The sequence below is a fragment of the Lagenorhynchus albirostris genome, chromosome 14, assembly GCF_949774975.1.
Source record: "Lagenorhynchus albirostris chromosome 14, mLagAlb1.1, whole genome shotgun sequence".
Classification (NCBI taxonomy): Eukaryota; Metazoa; Chordata; class Mammalia; order Artiodactyla; family Delphinidae; genus Lagenorhynchus; species Lagenorhynchus albirostris.
The window spans coordinates 27,050,445-27,074,976 of NC_083108.1; the positions used below are offsets into that span (position 1 = coordinate 27,050,445).

General features: G+C 44.3%; 1 protein-coding gene across 8 annotated transcripts in view; it reads right to left on the minus strand.

Moving 5' to 3' along the window:
- The window catches only part of ARK2N (arkadia (RNF111) N-terminal like PKA signaling regulator 2N), a 93,309-nt gene that overhangs the window by 2,066 nt on the left and 66,711 nt on the right, over window positions 1–24,532 (minus strand). For 3 of the 8 annotated variants that reach the window (XM_060122101.1, XM_060122097.1, XM_060122098.1), the window contains 4 exons: window positions 23,858–24,030; window positions 6,700–6,773; window positions 3,434–3,640; window positions 1,202–1,427 (listed from right to left, as the gene is read on the minus strand). In XM_060122101.1, coding sequence (XP_059978084.1) covers window positions 3,446–3,640; window positions 6,700–6,773; window positions 23,858–24,030 — 442 coding nt within the window. In that variant the 3' untranslated portion in view covers window positions 1,202–1,427; window positions 3,434–3,445. Of the gene's footprint in view, window positions 1–1,201; window positions 1,428–3,433; window positions 3,641–6,699; window positions 6,774–15,888; window positions 24,031–24,532 lie in introns of those variants that run through there. The other 5 variants (XM_060122104.1, XM_060122102.1, XM_060122100.1 and 2 more) reach the window with 4 other exon arrangements.

Consider the following 24,532-nt stretch of genomic DNA (forward strand, 5'->3'; position numbering starts at 1 on the left):
TTTCTACACCAGCATGACCAGCATGACCAGCAATGAGCTAACGACAGTCAGTCCTCCATATTCTCAGGCTCCACATCCTCAAATTCAACCAACTGCTGATCAAAATATTTGAAAAAAAATTTCCAGAAAGTTCCAAAAAGCAAAACTTGAATTTGCCACACACCCAGCAACTATTTAAATATATTTTATTTACAACTATTTACATAGCATTTAAATTGTATTAGGTATTATAAGTGATCTGGAGATGATTTAAAATATATGGGAGGATGTTTGTAGGTTATATGCAATTACTACACCATTTTATGTAAGAGATTTGAGCATCCCCATGGATACAGAGGGATGACTGTATACATGAAGTGACTGCAAGCCCTTCTTCCACCACATTCTGATTTACTTGCCACATGTTTGTTGAGTGCCTGCTGTGAACTCCGCCCTGGTCAAAGTGCTGAAAAAGACCCTTAGTGCAACTGCAAGGCAAGCAAAGACTACCTCTAAGTATCACTAGAATTAAGATTCTCACCACCCCAACTCCTGAGACTCAGAACATCTCACCTAGATTTGCAGGGACCATCTAATAGGACATTTTATCCCCACGTTATCTTCTAGTGTGTCCTGCACTCAGCTCTCAAAGGACCTAATTGCATCAGGCACATAGCACAGTGTCTGGCATACAGATAGGGCTTAATAAATGATACTCGACTGAATGAATGAATCAGCAAATGAGTATCACTCCCTTAAGGACTCCATAAGGCTTCCTACTGTGATAATGCTTTTCTGTGAGTTTTGCAGTTTCAGATACTGTATTCTGTCCTCTCATCCCCACAAATAGGCTGTTATCTGTCCAATTATCAGTCCTAGTTTGGCCCAGCAAATAGTCATTTGCTGACCTTGTCATTGCCATTGTAGTGGCCATCAAACCTAAACAGTCTACCTGACTTTCAAGGCCTTCTACAATCAACTCCGCCCTAAATATTTATCTAGACTCTTCCCTCTTACCCCCTCCCTAGTTTACTGTTTCAGCAAAGAAAGTAGCCTCGGACTTCCCTGGCAGTCCAACGGTTACAACTCCGTGCTACCAAAGTGAGGGGCACAGGTTTGATCGCTGGTTGGGGAACTAAGATCTCACATGCTGCATGGTGCGGCCAAAAAATTAAGAAAAAGTAGCCTCACACATGTAAGAGACACATTTACTTTACTTTACTTTAACATGACGTTGACTGTATTTTAAACAGGTCGATTGTAGAAAAGTTGGGAAAACCAAAACGAACCAAAGCACAGTACAAACATTAATGTTCATTTTCTTGCCATCTCTTTTCAACGAACACATGCTTAACTTTCTGCTTTCAGTGAAGTTGAGAGCACAGCATTTTGCAACATGCTCTCTTCTCTCAGTGATAACACATTTCCTTCTGCCTCCATGTCTTCACCTATAGATACACAAATCTGAGAGGTGAAAGGGACCAGAGCAGGGCAAGGGGTCTTCGTTAACATTCAGAGAAGAGAGTGCCTAAGAACCAGCTTCTGCATTTAAATACCCCTGATGAGTGGGAACCTCTCCCTCCCAAGGCAGCCCGTCCACTGGGGGGCGCTTCTTCGACAGTGCTTTCATTCTTGGTGAGCAGGGACGGGCCTCTGGGAGGCTCTGTGTTCTAGTTCTGCTCTCTGGAACACTACAGGAGAGCCTACACGTTCCTCCTGTTAGCCTGTCCACTCTTCAAAGACTGATACAGCATGAACCCTTTTCTAGGTTCAACAATCCTGAACTCTCCTCATCTTAGGTATCCCCTGAATTCCCATTCTCACCATCATTCTTCTTAGTCATACTATTAAACTATGCCATTCAGGGAAAATTACAGGTATCTTTTAGGTACATCTTCCTGATCTTCTATAATTTCCAGATTCTCTACCATGAGCTTATATTATCCCACTGGAAAAAAACATTTAACATAAAATGTGATTTCTCTGCTGTTCTGCTATTATTTTTTGCTCCTAATTAGCTGAATCCTGAAGTGTCACAATGACTCTACTGTGTCCTCCCTCCCACGTGTTCCGCTGGCTGTTCACTGGCTGGACCAGAGTCCCGTGGCTGCCGCCAGGGACAGAGCTCCAGGTTGACAGCCATCCACTGGTCCAGCTCTTGGGGCAAAACTGTTCATACTGTTACAGACCTCACCTCACTCTGCCTCACCTTGCTCACATGTCTCTCTCATGTCCACATGGACAGCAAGGGAAGCTTCGCTCAGTGCTTGCCAAGATAACCTTTGCTTTTCCTAACATGCTAACAATAAATATGTTGAATGATTGGAAAAAAATCCTTTGGTAATGGGGATTTGGGTTTGACATGATTTAATGAATTAATTCTGGAATGAGTATGGTTCTCTGTAAAGTGCTCCCAGACCATCTGTTTAATAATTCTAGAATGCTGTTGAGTGACATTAAGCTTATGTCCCAGGAACCATATTATTCTCCTTTTGAAAATCAGGACATTTTGCTCCCTCTGGCTGGTTAGTCCTTCTTCTCTTCTCTAACCCATCCTACAAGTCCTGTCTCTTCAGGCCAATCAGGGTCAGTGGATTCACCCTTTCCTGAACTCCCGTAATGACTCATAACCAGAAGGAAGCAGCAGCAATAGCAATAGCTACCACTTGTTAGAGCTTCTTCTGTGCCATACACTTGGCTAAAAGACTTTACATTCTTTATCATGTGTATCAATTAATCACTGTATCATACTTCTGAATATATATAAACTTTTAATCACCTGAATAACAGGTGCTATTATCACCCCCATTTAGCAGATGAGGAAACTGAGATTTAGAGACGTTTAGGTTCCTGTGTTGCTCAGTGTCCCTTAGCTGGTGAACAAGCTCAGGTTTGTCTGGGTCCAAAGTCTGAGCTCTCACTTCCTATCCCCCAGGTATTAGCACCTGTGTTACACAATTTAGCCCTTCACGTTGTACCATTCTCTTATTGTTTCCGGAACTTTGGTCTTAATATTTCTGGCACCTCCTGGGCAGCACCTAACATGGCCTTAGGCACAGTCAGTGGGCCCTTAGCAGCTAACTGGTCTTTCTTGAACACTGCCCCTGGTTCTGTCCCTTGCTGGGAGCTGGCAGCATCCGTCACCTCCATGGCCAGCTGCTGGGAGAAGCTGCCTTGGAGGGGGCTGGGCAGGGAGGCACCAAGGGCCCAGCTGTCTCCACCTCTCACTTCAGGATGAAGAAGGGACCACATCACAGAAACCAGAGGGATGTGCCCAGCCCCCTAAGACCCTAGGAGGATGACACTCTCAAGTTTCCACCTTCTGTTCTCTCCCACTGAGCCTCTAAGGGCCCGAGGCCTCAGCTGACAATTCTGATAATCTAATTCTCAACAGGCCTTCCTGGCCAGTAATTGAATCCTGTGTTTTCCTCCCAACCCTATCAGGGGGCCTTACCCGCACATCTGCTCAGCAAAACACTGGGCCAGTCTTGGTGGGACAGGCAGAGGTGTGCAGACCCTCCTCAGACTCCAGGTGCTTCTGTTCCATGTGCCACAGGTGCAGGCCTGACAACAGGACTGAGTGGCACATCTGGGACGCTGTCCTTTGCAGGACAGTCACTGTGCTTAGGAGGGCTTCAAGGACACAAGCCCTGGAGTGTGTCTGTGGAGGAGGATGGACTGAAGGCAGGATTCTGATAGGGAGGAGAGGGAGGCATGGGCCAAGGCCTGGGGGTGGGAACATGCATGACACATTCAGAGACAAGAAGTCAACCCGCCTGGACGGGCCTTCACGGCCTTCAGCCAAGGAATGACTCTAAGATGCCCAAACCGTTATCAGGAAGTATGTGTGTGGTGGGGTGCAGAGGCGGGGCGCCACGGTGTCAAAAGGCCCGCTCTGACCATGCCTATCTCCAGCCCTCCGTCTACAGAACAAAGAGGAAACCTACTGGTAGGGCTAGGTGTAGGGGGTTCCCCAACTCTGGACACAGACCACCCAGTTCGTCGAGCCCAGAAATGGGCCATTTCCTCACCTCCAAGTCCTGCCTATTTCACCATCTTGACAGGTCTTCTATCATCCCTCTGGCAGGCAGGCCACCGTCACATATGACCTGTGTGGTGGCGACGGGCCCCCTCCTTGACTACTCTCCTCCAGGCACGTTGTTCTCTAGCACATTCTCCACACACATCTCCACACGCCTCCCCTGCACTGACACTCTCCAGTGGCTTCCCGGGGCCTTCAGGTCAAGAGCACGGTGATAACGCCTTCTGCGGCTTTGTTCCCCCATCTCTCCAGTGTCACGTCTTGTCACACTAAGCTCCCAAGATATGGGGTCGCTGTGAGGATTAAGCACATACAAGAAACCTCACTTCTTACTGTTGGGATGACTTACCTGAGGTCACACTAGCCAGTAAGTGTGCAGTGTGATTCACACCCAGATGGCTTGTCTCCAGAGCCCAGCTCCTTCAAACTAGATTATGGTCCCTTTGGAAACTTCTATGGGCACCAGGAACCCCCATCAGCCCTCCATCCCAAGTTTACACACAAGCCCCCGCTGCATTTAAGGCTTCTACCTACATGGCACCTCCTCCAGGAAGCTTTCTCAGATGCCCCACCCCATAGGTTTGGCTGGGGGCAGTGGTTGCCCTACTTTGCTACACTTTGGAATCACCTGGGAATCTTTTTTCAAACTACTGATGCCTGACTCCCACTCCCAGATGTGATCAGGTTGGTTCTGGGTGCCCCCAAGATGACTCTAAGTTGCGGCAAAGTCAGGTAACTGCCGGCAGTCGCTCTCGAATTGGAATATGCATCAGCATTGGCAGGAGGGCTTATTAAACAGATAGCCAGGCCCACCCCCAGTTTCTGATTCCATATACCTGGGTAAGACCTGAGAACATGCATTTCTAACAAGTTCCTGAGTGCTGCTGCCCCGGGATCATGCTTGGAGAGGCCCTAAGCTAAGGAGTCCTCCAGATACCCACGTGTTCCCAGAGTGCTCAGTGATCATCACCACCTCTGCACCCATCGCATCTGTTGTCATCGTCTGTGTGCTTCTTGGCCACCTTGGCCAGGCTGGGAGCTTTCTACTCCATTATCTTCAGTGACAGGTGTCAACACATATTAAATCAATGAACCCACGACACACCGGGCATCCTTGCTTCTGAGTGGGAAAGGAGCTGTTATTATAACCAGTGCTGTCTTTTACTGAGCACAGAGGGGTGGAGTAAGTCATTCAGGCCACAGACGGAGAAAAGGGCAGAGCTGGGATCACACGTGGCAGGCCCAGGCCCACACTTTCAACGGCTGTACCGAGGGGTCCTTTCCTAGGTGACCCCTAATCTCCCCACCCCCCGCTGTCCCCACTCCCCCATCTTAGATTCCCAGTGAGTTTCGGAGTATAGGTCTCCATCTATTGGTAGGTGTGAGGGGTATTTTTCAAATGATCTAATCCAGGACAGAACTGAACAAACTAGATCAGAATGCACCCAGGTAGTAAGAGTAAGTATTGTTTAGCAAAATACACGTGCGCGCAGACCTATACTGGGTCGTGAGGTAAAATGAATGTCTTACTGTGGATCATGGTCCAAAAAGTCTGCAAATCCCTTTCTTAGAGGCAGTCTCCATCAAATCTCCATCTGCGGCTCTCAGCCCGAGAAGAGCTAGGCCGGCCTCTGCTGGGCACTGCCAGTATTGCACCAGGAGCCTCCACCGCCGTGAGCTTGGGGGTGGCCTGGCCCTGACTTGGTGAGTAGGTGTGGAAAGCAGCGCCAATTGCCTCATGGGAGTTCAAAATACAAAAAAAAATTTTTCAATAAAAATTGTAATGAAATGTTATCAGTTCCACAGTGTCTTCCCTGTGCTCTGACCGCTCTCATCTCCCCAGGGAGAGCGGAAGCTCTTGGGGGCACGCTGGGATCTTGCGTCCCACCCGAGACACTGGTGAGGTGCGGTGCTCCACTCCCACGTGCTGACTGATCGGCCAGTACTGAAGAAGGTAGTTGTCTAGGGTCACCAAACACTTAGCTAATCATTCTGAGCACCCAGGCAAGAAATGGGTTGCAAAAGCAGAGGGAGACGTGCATCTAGAACATATTAAGTAGCTACTATGAGGCAGATATTCATAGATCCTATTTCATCAAGTCTTTGTTCCTCCCTTATTATCCTCACTTTACAGACGAGAACACCGGGGCTTAAGATCACGAGGCTGATGAGGAACAAGTTCCAGAAGCTGGGCCTGCTGAATTCTAGGCCAGCACACCTGGAGACAGAGGAGGAAGTCGAGGTAATTGGACCCTTTTCCCAGCCGGGCCTCTTCTTCGCCTCTAGCTTTGCTCCCAGCTTCTCCCTGCACTGTCGCTGGAGGAGCTGATACCTTACAAGGTGACACAATAGTCTTGAAGCATGGGGCTATCCTGGTTTAGAGTGAGTCACTGTCGTGGGTTTGGGCATAAATCTTAGAGGTCCCCAAACCCTCTAAGACTGAATTTGCAGTCTTACAGAAAGCACATTTTCACAATTTTAAGCCATAACCATTCTCTGCTGGAGGATGAATCTAAGAGAAGCATTCTTGTCTACTGTGCTCCAGGATGATTTGGGCTACGCCTGTTTGGGAGCTCAGGAGGGCTGAGTATACGGGCGGAGAAGGATTTGGAGATGAGGGCAATTTGCAGGAGACAGATGAGGAGCAGGGAAGGCAAGAGGAGGAGTAAGGCGCTTACCAAACGGCGCAGGTGGGGGCACCGCAAGAACCCAGACGCAGCCACACGCCCAAATGCTTGGTGTGGGGTGATTTCTGCAGAATGAGAGGAGTTCATGTTCAAGCTTAAATCCACGGCAGAACAGGGCGTGCACATACAGACACGGGAACCAAGAGACAGAGGTGACCCCCAAAACCTAAAACACAAGTCCGCAAACATCTTGAAGGGAACTTGGGATTTCCACAGGCATTCCACAGAGGACGGGCTCAGCTGACATCCTGGAGGGACCTGAGTATCCTCAATAGCCTTGTGCTCACCTCTGAAAACTACCAGGCAAGAAAACAGATAAACTCCCCAAGGAGACTTTTTTTTTTTTTGGCTGCACCATGCAGCGTATGGGATCTTAGTTCCCTAGCAGGGATCAAACCTGTGCCCCCTGCAGTGGAAGCGCAGAGTCCTAACCACTGGACTGCCAGGGAATTCCCCAAGGAGACTCCTTCGGGAGAGCAGAGCAATACAAATCTCAATGCACTAAACGACCGCATATCATCAATCAACAAGTAGTTATTCATAGCCTGTTACCCCACTACCTCTCCCCTGCAGATGGCCCTTTCCAAATCCCTACTTGTTCTTTATCATCAGCATCTACAGGGTGTTTGTCTTTCCAATATCTTCTTAAGCTCTTCCTCCACTCTATAGCTCCTTGTAGCTCATCCCAACACCCCTTCCTTTTGTTCATCTCAAATCTCCTGGAAAGAGTCTGTCCTTGTCTTCACTAACTGCCTTCCTGTCCTCCTTTCCTGACTCCAAACTGACCTCTGCCCCCATATTGCTGATGAAACTACATTAGTAAATGTCCTTGTTGCTAAACTAAAGGGACGATTATCAGTTCCTATCTCTCCTGCCCCTCTGTAGCACTGACCTGCTGGCCCTTCTGGCTCTAGGAAACTCTGGCTTTCACAGCACTGCTCTCTCCTGGTTTTCTTCCTACCACAGCTCTTTTGCAATCTTCTCAGAACAGTTTCTTAACCTCAGCACTATTGACATTTGGGGTTGGACAATTCTTTGTTATGGAAATCTGACCTATGCATTGCAGGATGTTTAGCAGCATCCCTGACCTCTACTCACTAGATGCCAGTAGTAGCATCGATCTCCCATCCCCCACCCCGACGTTGCGGACAACTAAAAATGAACTCAGGCATTGTCAAATGGCCCCTGGATGAGAACCACTGCCCTAGAAGGGTGCCTTTCTTCCACTGGCCTTTTTTTTTTTTTTTGGAGGAGGGGAGGGGTGGCTGTGGTTTTTATCTGCCACCTTATGCTAATATGTAAGTCTACACCTCCAAAAGTCATACGGCCGCTGCCTGATGCCTATTTCCACTGGATGTCTCTACAGCATGTTAAGTTCAGAGTGAACTCAGCCTCTTCCTCCCTGTCTTAGTTTAGATTCTCCCAGAAGCAGAGCCTGAGACAAGCACTCAGGTGCAGGCAGTTTAATTAGGAGGTGGTCTCATGAAACAGGAGGGAGGAATGGAGGAGGGAGAGCAAAGGAGGAAAAGCCAATACAAGGTCCAACATCAAAGTCACTGCTGTGAGCAGTGGGGGCTCAGTTCCACTGGGCTCTCCTAAGAAGCATGCGGAATGCCTCCCAGAATTGTCTAACCACCACCGCAAAAAAATGTGAGGCTGGGCATTTATCCCCCAGCTAGGGCAGGTGAGGCAGGAGCATCTACCCACTGGCTCCTATCCTCCATGGCAAAGGGTTGTTCCAGGGCCATTAGCTCCCCCAACTTCTGGGCTGTGTTTGTGCTATGCAAGCCAAACAGACCCCTGTGGCTTTGAAGAAGGGTCTAGAATAGATATCAGAATGATGCACACATGTGCTTAAATTCGGGGTGCTGTCAGCATGAGTCTAAGCTCACAAAGAACTATCACGGCTGCAGCTAAAATCAGAGACTGATGAAGGGGATGCGAGGTAGGGCACCCCAAATAGTCTATTCAATCTGCCCTCTGCACCACTCGGATCCACTTATGCCCCCACATTAAGTCTATTCAGTCACTGAGGCCTCAAGGTAGTGGCCAGCCGTAATTGTTCCAATGAAAATGCTTTGTACAGGAGAGTTAGTGGGACAAGTTACAACCCAACTCACAGCTGCAGCAGGTCTAGAAGCTGACACTGCTGATCATGGTCTTCCTTCTCCACTACCTCTTCCAGATTTTCCTCATTGTCAGCTGGTCTAGGTTGCTCGCCTGATGGGGTGACTCAGATCTACATCCCTGAGAGGGCTGAGACCTCAATGGACTTGGCCTTGTCAGGCCATAGTTGTTGCAAGGGCCTGTTCTTCTGATGTCACCAGGCATGGAAGCCCTGAGTTCTAGACATATTCCTGAGTGAATCTCCTGAGTTCCAGACATCCTCTCACCTGGTACAAGTGGACCACTGAGAGTGATGGGGAGAGGGACCAATTCTACATCCACCTTTGATTCCTGGACCTGTGTATTCTAGCAACTGGGGACACAGTGCCATAGATCAGCTCTATTCTGGATGACAGCACCTAACCCTAGTGTCATCCTTGAGCTGGGACAATAGCTGAAGCTTTTTGTTGTTGTTGTTGTTTTTATGGAAAACATTTAAAAATTTATTGAAAATTAGCAATAAAGATTTCTTAATGTTAAAAAACACAATTTTCCCCAATAAACTGCTACTTTAATGTGAAACTTTATACCAAAATTAAAATTTTATGCATAAACTAAATGAGGTTTTTAATTGATGTGAATGTGTTTCAGTGCAGGGTCAATAGATGTCTTCATCTTAGAGATGGTTCCTTTCTCCACGTTTGTAATTAGTGAGGGTTGGTCACCTTCCAAGCTGAATCTTATCTGACATGAAATCTGTACAAACTACTTTCCAAGTTTAACCACAAGGTAGCAAGTTAGCTCTTTCTAGATGTATTTATCTTACTGCACAATGACTTGCATTTTATGGCTTCTAAATGAGGCATTTGTGACCAGGAAATCCAGCTCAGCGACAAGGGAGACAAACTCTTATACCTATCCCTGCTGGTGTTAGGGAGAGTCAAGGTTTATTACACGGGGCTGACATGTGAGAGACTCAGGGCAAACGCAGAGAATCTTCTCAAGCCCTAAGTCTGGATCCACTAAAGAATGGGCTGCAGCCTGGTGGGTTGTCGTAACTCCTCACATCTCTTCTTCATGACCTTGTTGCCATCTGTAAAATACAGCCTTTCCCACTGATAGAGAAGTTCCAAAGACACCATAAGATCCTTGGCATCTGGGTGCTCAGGATGTACACAGCATCATGATTTCCTTCCTCAACCGGTTATGAACAAAGACAGCCTCCAAAACATTAGCTGAGTTTTTTACAAACCATTCCATCATCCTATCAGGTCCACGGCTTCCAGCGATTTGGTATATACCAGACCTGTGGATTCTGTAATCACATACCCGTTGTCACACTTCCTTTGCTGTCAGATGGGCCTCTTAGTCAGATGTGATGTTATGAGGCATCATATGTAAATAAATCAGGTACTTTGTGAACCCTCAGATGAACGCTAGAATAGGTATCAATCCCAGGAAGGTGGATTCGCTGCTCTTTCCAAGGTGGAAGGGGCCAAATGTAATGAACTGTCATCAGGTAGCTGGCTGGTCAAGGACTCAGGGCCTGTCTCTGTGCTGACAGACCAGTCAGCAATGGCAGTGACCAGAGCCACCTGGAGAGGGAGCTCACACTGTTGGGCCCATGCCTAGCCTCCATGCCTCACCATGGCTACCCTCTTCGTGGGCTCATCGTGCAAGCCCCGGATGGCTGAGGTCAAGACTGACCTCCACAGGGCACCATGCTGTTCAGCACCTCCTCTGTGCTGTGTGCTCTCTGACAAACATTAGCAGAAACATAATAAAGACCCACACGCTTTGTGCCCACTCCCATAGGATCACTCACATGCCGCTTCCCCAGACCTCCTTGTCTCTCTTCTCTTTTTCCTTTCAGGTCTGACCGACCAGCCAAGCCCTTTGTCACTGCTCAAAATACATATCCTTATGGAATACAGACTTCTCCCTCTAGACCACACTGATGGACAGGTATACTTCTAGAAGTTCTGCCCACTGGGAGAGGTTCCATTAACCACTGTCCTTCAGGGCTACCCTGACTGGGGCTTTCGTGAAACCAGCAGCCTGTTTCTGGCTAACACCAACACACTGAACCAGGCCTGGGATCTTTCTTCCTCCAGCAGCTGGTCACAAGAAAATGCTTGGTGTGAACTGTGGGAGAGTCATCTATACAACAGGGGGGTTGCCTTGGAGGTCTGAGGAAGAAGCCTGTGCAGCTAGCCTATTTGTGCAGCTTACTTGTGCCCCTTGGCCTTTTGCCCTGTCCTAGATGTGCTACTTTCATCTTAGACTGGACTGTCATTGGGCCTGCCTGGATTCATAATGTGAATGGTACAAAACCCAGCTCATGATGAGCAGTTGATGTTTTGGTCACTTGGTATTGCATGGTCAGGGCCCAAGAGCAAGCTGGGAGCTGCTTTACAAATGGTGAATAGCTCGCTGCTGCAGAAGGCACAGCCTTGCTCCAAAGCCTGTAGGATCCATAATACACCCCTTCTATTGGGGCTTGCCAGAGACTCCACACTGTACTCTAATCCACCAGGAATGCTTCTAGCACCACGGGATTTGCTGCATCATAATGGTCCAAGCAGCAACGCAGCTTGCATTGTAGCCTGGGTTTGCTGCAGAGCCCTTCCTTGCTCTAAGTCGCTCAATGAATGGGCGGGAACGGTACTTCCAAATATGGTATGTATTGTGTCCCAAAGCCAAAGAGGTCCACCAAGTGCTACGTCTCCTTCTTAAGGCAGAGAGTACAAAGTGCAATAACCTGTCCTTGTCTTAGAGGTCTATGACATGGGACACTCAAAAACCTCTGCTACATTCTCCACACCTGATCCCTTTTCTGCATTTCCTACTCAGTGGATGTAATAACCTGGGAGCCTCTCTTCCTGACTCCTCCTTCCTCACTCACATGCTGAGTACCCTCAACACTCTGTAACCAAGTCCTCCAGAGTCAACCTCTTAAATTGATTTTTTCATTCTGACCTCTCCTCCCTTCTCTCCTTCCCATCACCTGATACAGCCTTGTTCTCTTATCTGTTCAATTCCTGCAGAAGCTTCCTAATCATATTCCCCACTTCCAATTCCGTTCTCCTCTAATTCACTCCCCATTTTACTGCCAGGAGGAGCTGCTCTTATTCCTCCCCTCCATACAATACTTTAGTGTTCCCGTCATTTCAGAGGTACACCTCCATTGCATGTATGTGTTTAGACGTTCATCTTCTGCCTCAAAGTGCAGGCTTTTAGAGAGTAACATACATGTTCTATTAGTGGAGACCAACAGCTAGAGCATCTGTGAGATGTTAGTGAGGCATTCAAGGCCCTTTGCCTCATGGCTCCCAACTATATCTCCAGCTTACTCCCCACCATTCATCCCCTTTCCTCCCAAAATGCAGTTCCTCTATGAGCCATGCTTTCTCACTTCCATGCTTTGCCTGAGCTTCGGAACAGCACCCACCCACACCCTCCACCTTCTACCTCCTCTGACCTCATAGTTCCTACCCATCCTGCAAACTTAGCTCACCATCACCTTCTGCAGGAGCTCTTCCTCCATTTGTTCACTCCACCCCAAAGGTGGCTCAGGGAGCCTTCTTTTTGTTCCCACTGCATTGAGCTCTGTCTCAGCACTTGTCAGGCTTTGTGACAATGGTTTGTTACACCAAAGTTACTTGAGGGGGAAGACTGACTTCCAGTCACCTTTATGTCCCTGGAGTCTGGCCCACTGCCTAGCACATAGCAAGTATTTAGTATTTGCTGAACCAGTGAAATCTGCATCGTACACAGGCAGCAAACTGGCAGCCTGCAGGCTAAATCAGGCCTGCAGACAAGTTTTATTTGGCCCACACAGTCCCTGGCTGAGCTAGATCAAATAGGATTGATTTAGGTTACAGGGCTGGTGAGACTGATGACACAAAATTGGCCTCTATTCTCTTCAGTTGACTGTCTAGCCAACCAGAGAGATGTACTCAGGCAATACACGAGACCAAGGATGGGAACTGATCACAGCTCCGTGAGGCATCCTCTGTCCCTTACAACAGAGATGCACCTGGAGCTTGGTAGTCTCAGCAGCCTCTACAAAATAAGGGTCAGTTCACTGGGCCACCCCGGGCTCGTCCCTTTTTATCCCATTCCTGAAGGACTGAAGGGAGTACTCCTGTACCAACAGTTCTATTCAAGCTGTATACTCAGGAGGTCCGACCATGGCCACACAAGAGTGTCTACAAATCAGAAATTTCACATATACGTTTTTAAAATCCAGATGTCTTTTCTTGAAAACTCCACAGATCTGGCAACATCAAGCCTGTATTCTCTCATGACAAGTCACAGCTCCCCCCTTTGGACAAAGCATATGCTCTCTCCAGTGTGCCACAGTCCCCCACTTGTCTGGCCCAATGTGTTAACTTCCATTACAGCCTTGCTTCCACAGTCATTTGGGTCTCAAACTTCTAAAGTGCTTTGAATCATCCTATACTATTCTATTACCTTATTTGATTGCCCCACGCCACCACAGTGGTAGGCCTGCAAGTGGCAGGCCCTTCAGAAATGAAGAAGTTGAGATCCAGAGAGGAGGATGAACTTGGTAGGTCACACAGCTTGTTAGCAGTTAAGGCAGACCTTGGGACATTTTATTTTTCACCACCCCATGCCAGTTATCACATAAACAAACTGTTGATTGCTTTCTCTGAAGTATTTCACTTCTGAAAAAAATGCTGTGAGGGTTTAACTTTGCTGCTGTAAGATTGTTAGTAGCCTACAGACAAGTTTAATTTGGTCTACACGCTTCCCGGCTGAGCTAGCCAAACAATGTTGACTGGTGCAAAGCTGGCGAGACTGATGGCATCGACTGATGGCCCCCATTCATTTACTCCTTATGACAATCCCATAAAGCGGGTACTCTCATCCCCATTTTATGAGTTAGGAACTAGAGGCACAGACAGGTTAGGTGAATGCAAGACTGACTCTCTGACAGTATACACTACTTTGGTTCTATCAGTTGTTAAAATAATGCCACATTTCAATCGCAGTTGGCAAAGAGCCCCTTCCTGGAGCTGCCTGGAGTGCCCTTCCCACCGCCCTGGTCGCTCCCCAGGATCTGCAGTCTAGCGATGAGAGGGTAAATCCCATACCTGCCACAGGAGGTTGTGCCAGCCCTACTTCCAGTGCTAATTCTGATTGGTTGGTGCCTGTGCTGAAGATTTTGCATATTTCACCGCTGAGTGAAAGGTTCACATTTTTAATGGTATACCGTTTTAATGTCACAACAAACGAATGTACTCTGCCAAGAGCCCAAAGAGCTAAGCAGTAGAATTCAGCCGTCTACTTTGGGAAGTGGAAAATTACCAACTGGATGAAAGAGGAGAGGTACTACCCAGCACTGCATAAAACTAAGGTCCTAACGTGTTTTCTGCCTCAGCACCCCTGAAGGACACCACAAACTCTCAGCAGTGACACCGACTCTCAGGGGCGGGCAACCGAGAGAGCGTGTGAGTAGTTAAAGCTGAATCTCCCAGGCGGCAGGGGCGTAGCTAGTGAGACGCTGACCCCACTCTAACCCCATGTGACTCACTGCCCAAACGGTGCAGTCAGGGCCACTCTAGCAGGATGTCAGCCATCAGGAATGGTCTCTCAGGGTGGCTGTAAACTTTCTGGGCAAAAACCAGGGGCAGGTCCCAGGAGCTCACAGGAAATGGTCCTGACCTTGCCTTGAGGGCAATCACTTACATTTCAGTGGGGAAGGGTTGGTTTCTTTCTGAAAAATCTTCACCCTCAGCACGCCACACCTCTCTCCACAGAGGGCAGATCCCCTCCTAAAATTGCATCTCAGGGTCAGGGCAGGCCACACCCAGTGAGAAAGTTGGTAATGCCTGGCTTCAATTACTGTCATGTTGGTCTCCTGAGTCCCTTTTCAAAGCTGGGCTGAACCTTCATTATGCCCCAACTATCTAAATCCATTTTCTGCACTGTGCCTGCACCCATTCATGCCAAGGTCTTAGCAGCTTAAAGCATGGTACCCTCAGGTAATTGGGAATTTTTTTTAGTAACAGCTTTAGTTAGATGTAATTCACATACCATAAAATTCACCCTTTTAAAATGTGTAATTCAGAGTGCTGCGCCATCACCACTATGGAATTTCAGAATATTTTCTTCACCCCCCAAGAAGAAACCTCTCACCCATTAGCAATCACTCCCTCCTTTCATCTCCCCCCAGCCCCTGGCAATCATTATTCTTTGTTCCTATAGATTTGTTTATTCTGGACATTTTCTATAAACGAAAGAATATGTGGTGGGGTCTTTTGTAACTGGCTTTTTTCATATGTTTTCAAGGTTCATCCATGCTGTAGCATAAAGCATCATCAGCTGACAGACATCTGGGCTGTTGCCTCCTTTTGGTATTATGAATGCTGCTGCTATAAACATTTGTGTACAAGTTTTTGTGTGGACATATGTTTTCATTTCTTTTGGGTGTATACCTAGGGATAGAATGGCTGAGTCACATGGAAACTCTACGTTTAACCATTTGAGAAACAAACTGTTTTCTGAAGCGGCTGGACCATTCCCATCAGCAATGTATGAAGCTTCTGATTTCTCTACTTCCTTACCAACAGTTGCTGTTATTTGACTTTTTGATTCTAGTTATCCCGGTAGGTGTGAAGTGATATCTCATTGTGGTTTGGATTTGCATTTCCCTGATGACTAATGATGTTGAGCATCTTCTCATGTGTTATTGACCAGCTGTATATCTTCCTTGGAGACATGTCTATTCAGATTTCTTTAATTGGGTTTTTTGTCTTTTATTATTGAATTGAAAGAGCTTTTATATATTCTAGATGCAAGTCTCTTATCAGATATAGGATTTACAAATATTTTGTCCCAATTCCACAGGCTGTCATTTTACTTTCTTGATGGTATCCTTTGAAGCACAAAATTAATTTTGTTAAAGCCCAATTTATCAAATTTATTTTTTGTTGTTGCTTATGGTGACATATCCAAAAAGTACTGAGGGCATCTAAAAGGAATCAGCTTCAGATCTTACTCATTTCCACTAATATCATCTGGAACGTCATAAAGAGCTTTTATTCCTTCTGCTTGAGACAGAGAACAATTTTTATTATGAAATATTTAAGATATACATAAAGGTACAAATAATAACATACATCTGTGTCCCCACTACCCAGCTTAAGAAATTTTGCCAGTGAAGTTGAAGTCCCTGTGACCCCTCCTTACCTCCCTCTCCAGAGGCAACCATTAGTCTGAATTTGGTGTTTATTGTTCTCATGCATTTCTTTATACTCTTATTATGTGTGTATCAATTTTTTACCAATATGTAGTATTGTCTTTTTGAACTTCATGTAAATGGCATCATGTAGTACAGATTCTGCAACTTGCTTTTTTTCCACTCCAGTGTTGAGGTTTATCCATGTTGATATAACTAATATAAGTGTATAAATATTGCTCTAGTTCATTAATTTTCACAGTGGCTACACCTTCTATAAACACAATGTTTATCCATCCTACAGATGAACATCCATGTTGAAATAGCCAAAAACTGGGGGAAAATGACACTAAACATTTCTGAGCATGTAAATCAGTTTCTCTAGAACCAGGGCTTTCCATATCTTTTTACTGCAACCCACAGTAAAAATAAATAAAATACATTTTATATCTTGACCCTACGTACACATACATGTTTGTGTGTAGATGTTTATCAGTATATAACAAAAGTATCATGTAACAATATTGTCTCCTGTTATTTCTATGTTGTTAATATTTCCTTACATAAACAAAAGATGGTTGACAGACACTGAACTGATTTCATGACTTCCCTACCTAGGCTACCACAACAGTTTAAAAGTTGCTCACGGGTATCATCCCAGATAGTGTAACTACTGGGTCATGGGTCTCTTAGTCAGCTCCGGCTGCCACAACAAAATACTACAGAGTAGGTGGCTTAAACAACAGGCTTTTTTTTTTTTTTTTTTCCTCACAGTTCTGGAGGCTGCAAGTCCAAGATCAGGGCGCCAGCATGGTCTGATTTGGATGAGAGCCCTCTTTCTGCTAGCAGACAGCTGCCTTCTTACTGTGTCTTACATGTCTCCTCTTCTTCTAATAAGAGTGCTAATCCCATCATGGGGGCTCTGCCCTTAGGATCTCATATAAACTTAATTACCTCCCAAGGGCCTTACCTCCAAATAACATCACACTGGGCAGTAGAGTTTCAACATATGAATGGGAGGGAGGGGAAACCCAAACCTTCAGTCCATAGCTTGAGATATGCACATATTCAGTTTTTTACTAGACAATTCCACTGTTTTCCAAAATAATTGTAGCAAATTATGCTCATACAAGAAGACAAGTGAATTGCCAATGTCCTGCCTCCTTACTGGATTTAAATGTATTCTTATCTGATTCTGCCTATGTGAAATGGTGTCCTGTAATGTAAGTTTGTATTTCCATAATTAGTAGTGAGCCTGAGCATCTTTTTTATGTTTACTGACCATCCACATTTTCCTGTTCCATAAAGTATGAGACAGGGAATCTATCTATGGGAAAAGTTTCCAAGGCCATTCCTGAGCTTGAGTTGAGAGGCATATACAGGTGTGCGGTTCTGATGTTTAAATCTGTGACCACTTGCCCAAGAAAAAAGGGAACCAATCAAACATTACCTTCTCAGGAAGACTTCTTCCAATTCTTCTCAGGCCAGAACAAAGTAGAATCAGCAGCAATAACAATGAAGGAAAACCCAGGTGGAAAAAAGAGGCTTTGTTTTTCTTAAAGCTAAAAAGTCCTAATTTGGACCACAGAAAAAATCTACTCTTGCTAAGTCGAGCTATGTAAATCTGGATATGTTATTCTTCTGTTCTCAGTCTTCCAATCTGCAAAATCAGGATAACAATCTGTACCACTTCTTACCCCCATGTGAAAATTTTGAAATACATATTCTTTTAAAACTTTGAAAATAAAGAATTTGTAGAAATTCAAGGTTTTGTGGGCGTTAGTCATCCAACGCCTTCCAAAACTTAAGTGAGATGATAGAATTGTAGTCCTTTAAACAGCTTTCTGGAGTAAGCCACTCTCCTCAATTCCTGCCTGAAAAGCGATGGCTCTGCAGAACAATGAATTATTCCCTAAAATAACACAGTCCTGTCTTTCAGTCTCAGAAAATAAATCTTAGAAATTCTCCATTTTAAGGCGTAGAAATCAAATCCCTTAGCGGTCAGTCTTTCTCTGGAGTCTCCTGCTCTCTGGTTCAGGCTTTTTAAACATCAGTCCCTCTACCCTCTGGTCTGATTTCCCTCCTGTTGCAGGTGCCAAGATCCATCCTAAAGTCACACTTGCTTGCTTTAGACTCAAGCACAAGAGTGAGGGCTCAATGGTGCACAACACTTCACCCTCCCACTCTTAGGACAGAGCAGCCACGGGAAGGAAACAGAAATGACTCCTTCGAGGTGTCGATTATCAAAGCACAAAGGAAAAAACTGGTACCAAACAGTTTCCTTTACCAAAGAATAAGAAGTTAGATTAACAGAATTTACAACCAAGAGGTGTTCCCACCCTGAAGGCCAGGATCTATGAGCAGATCACACAAGCTGCTGCCACCACCTTCTTTCTGAGGGTTGACTTCACTGCCAGCACTCGCTCTCATCTTTTACTAACATCCACCTACCAAATGGGATCTCAAGGCTTGGCAGAAAGGAAAGAAAGAAATGGTGAATCCTCATCACACAAAGGGATCCTTGCCTAAAGCCATCTCCATCTAGAAGGCATGCTACCCGCAAAGTAGCGCAATGGCAGTTGAATTGAGCCAGCAGTGTTACAACCTCTGTTGGGCTAATGGATGCTCTTTCCACATCACTATCATGTTCATGACCATCACCTGCATCTTCTTCTGAGCGCATTGCTCCTTCCAATATTTGACACTGCCTTCTTTTGCTCCAGGCATATTCTCCCAGCCAAAGCTCCACTGTATAGCCCAGGAACTTCTCTAATTCTGTAAATCACTGCTCTCAAACCCAGAGTCAAGAAAGTAAAGAAAATCATACCTACCAGTGACCTAGCAGGATCACTCCATAGATCAGCAAAATGGTTAAAACAAAACCTAAACCTAGAAGAAATTCACCTTACTTCAATTGCAAAATTGGAGCTGAAGAGATGTTTATGTATTTTGTAAAGATTTATGTAATTTTTCTGTTTGGACTAAAGTTATAAATAGCTGTCATCTACTGTGAAAAACATACAAACAAGGGAAGGCAAGGCCAAAAGCCAGCAAAGAATAGAAAGAGGAAGCCAGAATGAGATTAAGTACTAGCCACAGATTATTTTACTTACTCATGCTTTGTCTATTCTTCAAAAGCAGCGTCCAAGGGCAAAAGCATTCAAAAACAAGACCCTAAGCAAAAAATTTTCTTCTAGAGCCCAAGAAAAGAAGTTTCTCATAGGCACTAACATGTCTAGGTCTCAGATACAAACTAGTATAAAAGAACCATTTCCCAAAACTAAAAACACTTCCTAACTGTTAACAGTGTACTTCCTAATTGTTAACAGATCTCTTTCCAGTGCAGGTAGGACTAAAAATTTGATGAACATAAAGAGATCCAGGAGTGAATATTTTAATAAACACAGGCTGTACTCTGTCTGGTTCCTCATTCTCCTTTACATGAAGTAAGTTACAAAAGTCATGAGATGTTAACGCAGTAAGTAGTTCCTGTCATTTTGATAACCAAATAAAAAACCCTGAAAATAGAACCAAATTAGGAGGAAAGTTCTTTGGGCTATTTTTGAAACACCCTGTATTTGCTTCAACCACGAGCAAAGTGCACACAGTCACAGCATCTTACCCTGGCACGTTGGTCTCTGGGAAGTAACTATCAGCTGAGTTTTGTTCCCAGGAGCAAAGGGGCCTAGCACTAGGGAGCCTTTCGCCAGCTTTGAAATCTCACTGGTTCTAACTGGAAAGGGAAGTGGGGGCTACAGGAAAGCTAATGCAAAACTATTTTTATCTAAATCTAACACACCAAAGGCCACCTGCAAAACATTCTAGGAGTAGGATACAGCTGTTGCTTGGAAAAAATCAGGGAACTTTAACAATAAGATCTGATAACAAAATATAATTCACTTTCACATCCAAAAGCTAACTTGGGAGCTGCTCCAGGCACCATCTAATTAACTGAAGCAGATGGAAAAAAAAAATCCTCAGAAATTATCTTTGTTTAAATACACTCTATTTTATTTTGTCTTAAAATAGTTTAACCTTTATGCTACAGACTTATTTCAAAAAACAGAAAATCTTATCTTGCACCAAAAAATATATATATAACACTCTGTTTTATTATTTTTTTTTCTCCAAAGACCATTAAATACTAAATGGAAACAAAAACTAAATAATGAAAAGAAGAACCAAATTTTGTTTTAAAAACTAGAGTCACACATTTTAAAACATTAATTCTAAGCAATGATTTGTCGTCACTGCATCAAGTCCACGCTCACACTCCAGCAACAGCAGATCTGTTAACCACCAAGTGCATTGGTTCCTAGCCATACAATGGCTAACATTTCATTTTCACGGTAAGAGGAGCAAAAGGCTTCAATGACCTTTGTACTCTTTAAACAACAAAAATATTTCCTAGTTATCCAGTGATTTTTTTTTTAAGATCACTACCCTTTAAAACTTGTTAAAAGAATAAGAAGTACGTAGTGTTTTAAATAAAATGAAAAAATACAACAGCATTGGACTAAAATACGTGATTATTTTAAACAAACAGTGCACAATCTGAGGAAGTTTGGTTAGGGCGCAATCATTTTTATATATACATGGAAGTCGCATCATACACATACTGAAAAACAGGGATGGAGGGGAGCTCTTTGCCTTTAAAAAAAAAACCTTTAAACTGAAAGACAATACTGTGTCCCCAGCTTTTTCAAAAACCTTGTGACACAGTATAAAAAGCAGGCAACAAATTCATTTTTAAATTGCCTATGGTGCTAATCTGCTAAAAGTAACAATGAACAATTGACTAAATTAGCAAATCAGATGGTTCATATTCACAATTGATAATAATAAAAGCAGAATTTATGGGATGCTCAATTGTTACGAATAATGGAGTCCATTCAGTCCGGCCCCTTCCATCAAAATGAAGAGACAACTACTGGCGAGCAATAGCTACGTATCAATATTGCTGTACTGATGCAATAGCTAAGTTACCGCTCTGTGGTTTCCAATTGGGGGAAGGGGGGCACTTAACCAAGTTAGTGCCAAAAACCAATCTGCGACCCAAGTGTACCATTTTAGTGGAGATATTACTTTGAAGAGACGGTGAAGCATAAAGTGTCTATGCTACCAAATGCAAAACTTTGGTTAAAAAAGACCCCCTTAAAAGAAATTTTAAATGTCAGAATTTTAAATTTACCACAGAATTTTTTTTTTTTTTTTTTTGGTGGTACGTGGGCCTCTCACTGTTACCACAAAATTTTATCATTAATACCTTGCCAGAAACCACATCTCTACTCTCCTGGATCTGGCAGTGAAAGAAGAGCTGAAACATAGTCTCTCTATAGTTAGTTAGTAGGTGGAAAAGTCCCAACCTAGTAGGGAGAAAAGCTATCTCTACCATCCCTTCCCCTCCCCGCTTTTTGCATATTAATTTTTGTTCTGGTGCATCAAGCCAGATAGGGTGCTGGAAAAGGGACAGGTGAGGGCAAAGTGTAACCCAATATAAAAGCAAAAGGCCAGAAAAGAGCTTGGTTACAACTCCGCTCTCCACTCCCAACCCACAGTGCACACAGCACACCCAAAGAATTCTCGTTAGAGGATGACTGTTAGGGACTAAAGAAAATATGCCCTGGGAAATCCCCTGCTATACGGAATTGGACAAAACATACTGCTAACATAAGAACAGGTAATGCAAAAATGTTCTTTAAAATGGGGCTCTGCCCTGATAGTGGGGGGAAAATAAGCTGCAAAAACTTCAAGTCATAGAATCCACTCTATTCTTTCCCCAATGATTTTCCTGGAAAATATAGACCAGAAATTGTACATTTCTGCTCTGTCTAGCATTTTAATTCAAGTCAAAAACATCGTGTAACAGTAAAATTCAATAAATTAATCTTAAAGTAAAATGTGAAGGTCCAAGGATACACCAGTAGTGAATGTGCAGAAGGTCCTATTTCGCTCTGGCCTCTGGGTCTTTGGTTTTTGTCTAGAATTGTGGCCACGTGAGAGACTTGAGACATGAGGTGCTAAAACTGGAGATTCAAGATCTCTTTAAAAGCCTGATCTATTAAAAGTAGAATGATAGGAAAATAAAAAGTTGATGAAGAACAGAGGCCAGATCAAGTGCGATGTTATCAGAGAAGGTGAAAGAACACATGCTTAAATACATTCCCATGGAGAGGTGTATGGACGAACTAAAGCAGCAGGAAGAAGGGTAAAGAAATAAGCGAGTCTTTACACACACAGGAGACAAGGCCAGGCAGCTGGAGCCAGGCAGCCGGACGCACGCACATGCGGTGAGTGTCCTGTTCTCCGCAGCAGCCCCACAGCACCACCACAGCACCACCACAGCGCCTTAGGCAGAACAGGCACTTGGTATAAATGTGTGTCCGCTGAGTGGAAACTGAAAATGGTCGTTCTCATGCTCGTATGATAAGGAAGAGCCGCCAAGGCATTTGGGAAGGGAGGCAAAGGGCTAGAGCCCCATTATATGGTAAAAATGGAAACAAAAGCAGACAAAAAAGCAGACAAAAACTGTGGAAAAACAAAAAGTGAGGTCTTCTAAGCCAGCATTACTTCACTCCTCCCTGTGCACAGTACATAGTGTTCTAATTCTAGGTATTGCTTGTAAAATAATTCACTAGTAACTACAATGTTATAGTAAAAAAGGTAGTAACTAATGCCACAAAACTCCAACACCGGCATTTCCTGAATTCCCTGATGCTCCTACTACCCTTTGTTATTCCTGTTAGATACTATAAAACCTACAGGGCCATTAATGTGTTTTGCATCTGGTTTCTTATGATGTATTTTGAATTTTCCACTTTTAGAAGGTAGAAGAGAAAAATACCCAAATATAGCAACAGGTCAACTTCAGCTCAAGTATCAAACAGTTGTCATTACATCCTTTACAGAGAGACCAGCTACAGAAGAAGGCACTGCCCTCTCAGATTTTTCAAGTGCCCAAAGCCTTAGAAGCCACACAACTTTTCATATTCTACCTAAGTAACAGGTTCTATGTTTCTCCCATTATTTGAACAAACCAGGGGGAGAAAAGGGATCTCTCAATACTCTCCTCAGATGCCCAAACCTCATGGTGGGGTATCTATCTGAAATGCCTCTGCCTCACAAGGAGATATTTTCCAGAGTTATGAATTATTGCAACAAGGAGATCAACTAAGTCACCTTAGCAGTATTTATAAACACAAAGGGTCATGTCAATTATTTGTGTTGTGGGAATTCAGCCAGGAGCAAAGTCAGGAAAAAAGGCAGAAGACTTAAGCTAAAAGAAAAGTAACACTTCTGTCTTCTATTTTTAAGGACAGGTTTTCAATGCACATGCCCTACTAGGTGCCAAAAAGGAACTGACTAATATGTGTGCAAATGCCCTAAGGTAGGAGTGCCAATGGGTGGGCTGACAGTGGTCAAGTCTACATATTAATTTTATTACACAGAAAAATAAATACAAGATTCAAAAACTGAAATCCATTTCACCTGGTAATTAAAATATCATTCTAAAAGGAAGGCAGTTTCCTAAGATTGAAAGTCACCAAGTAAAATGAAGTTGTCTAATAAAATTCATCATTCTCAGATTCCTACTGAGGGCAAGAAGAAATTCTTTTCTCTGTGATAAGTTACTTCCTAAGTGACTTCTTTTAATTTAAAAAAAAAAAAAAGGGAAGGGGGCAATTTTCCATGAGTTTCAATTATACAAATGCCACAAACAGCTTCTGAAGCTGAAGCTATGACAATGAACTTCCATGTCACAAAGAGGAGGAGGAGTAAGTGGAAGGGAACAGTGCAGAGGAAACACAGTGACATTGCATTACAGTAGGTATTTACGTCTGCTATCCTCATCCAATGTAAGGTCAACAACTTCTGCAGGTGACGCCCAAGTCTGCTGGGGAGTCACAGCAGTCCATGACTGTGTTTGCCGGGTGCTAACATACTGCGTGCCAGAGCCGTGCTTCCATGAAGAAACACTCTGAATCACACCTCCTCGAGGATGAACACACCTGAAATTGAAATGAAGAGCAAAAGCATGGTTAATCCTACAGAAGGCAAAATGGCTTCAGTTGTACTGAGATAAACCTACTACGCAAGTTCATCAAACCCATAACCAATATCCCTCCCCCTCTTCCTCCTTCCCTCCATGTCTGGTCTGTCTCCCCACCTCTCTCGGTTTAGCCTTAAAAATGCCAAGATTTTTGTCTCAGCCACAAAGTCCTGAGTTACGTCTAGATCTGTACTGAAAATGGATAAGATGATGCTTCTCTGAATTCATTTAAGCCCCTGGGGTCTTCAGGATAGGGCAGCATATAAATCCTGAGCAAAATTAAGATGCCCAGACAATCTTAGTCTGAGCTAATGAAACAGTAAGAAATACAAGTGAAACTTGTTCTTAAAATAAGTTCTGTGCCATATTTGTTAATAGTACTTACAAAAACAGAAGTAGTAATACCCCTTTTACAGATTAGATGTCTAAACATCTTTAAGTACTAGGTCATGAGTTAAAGA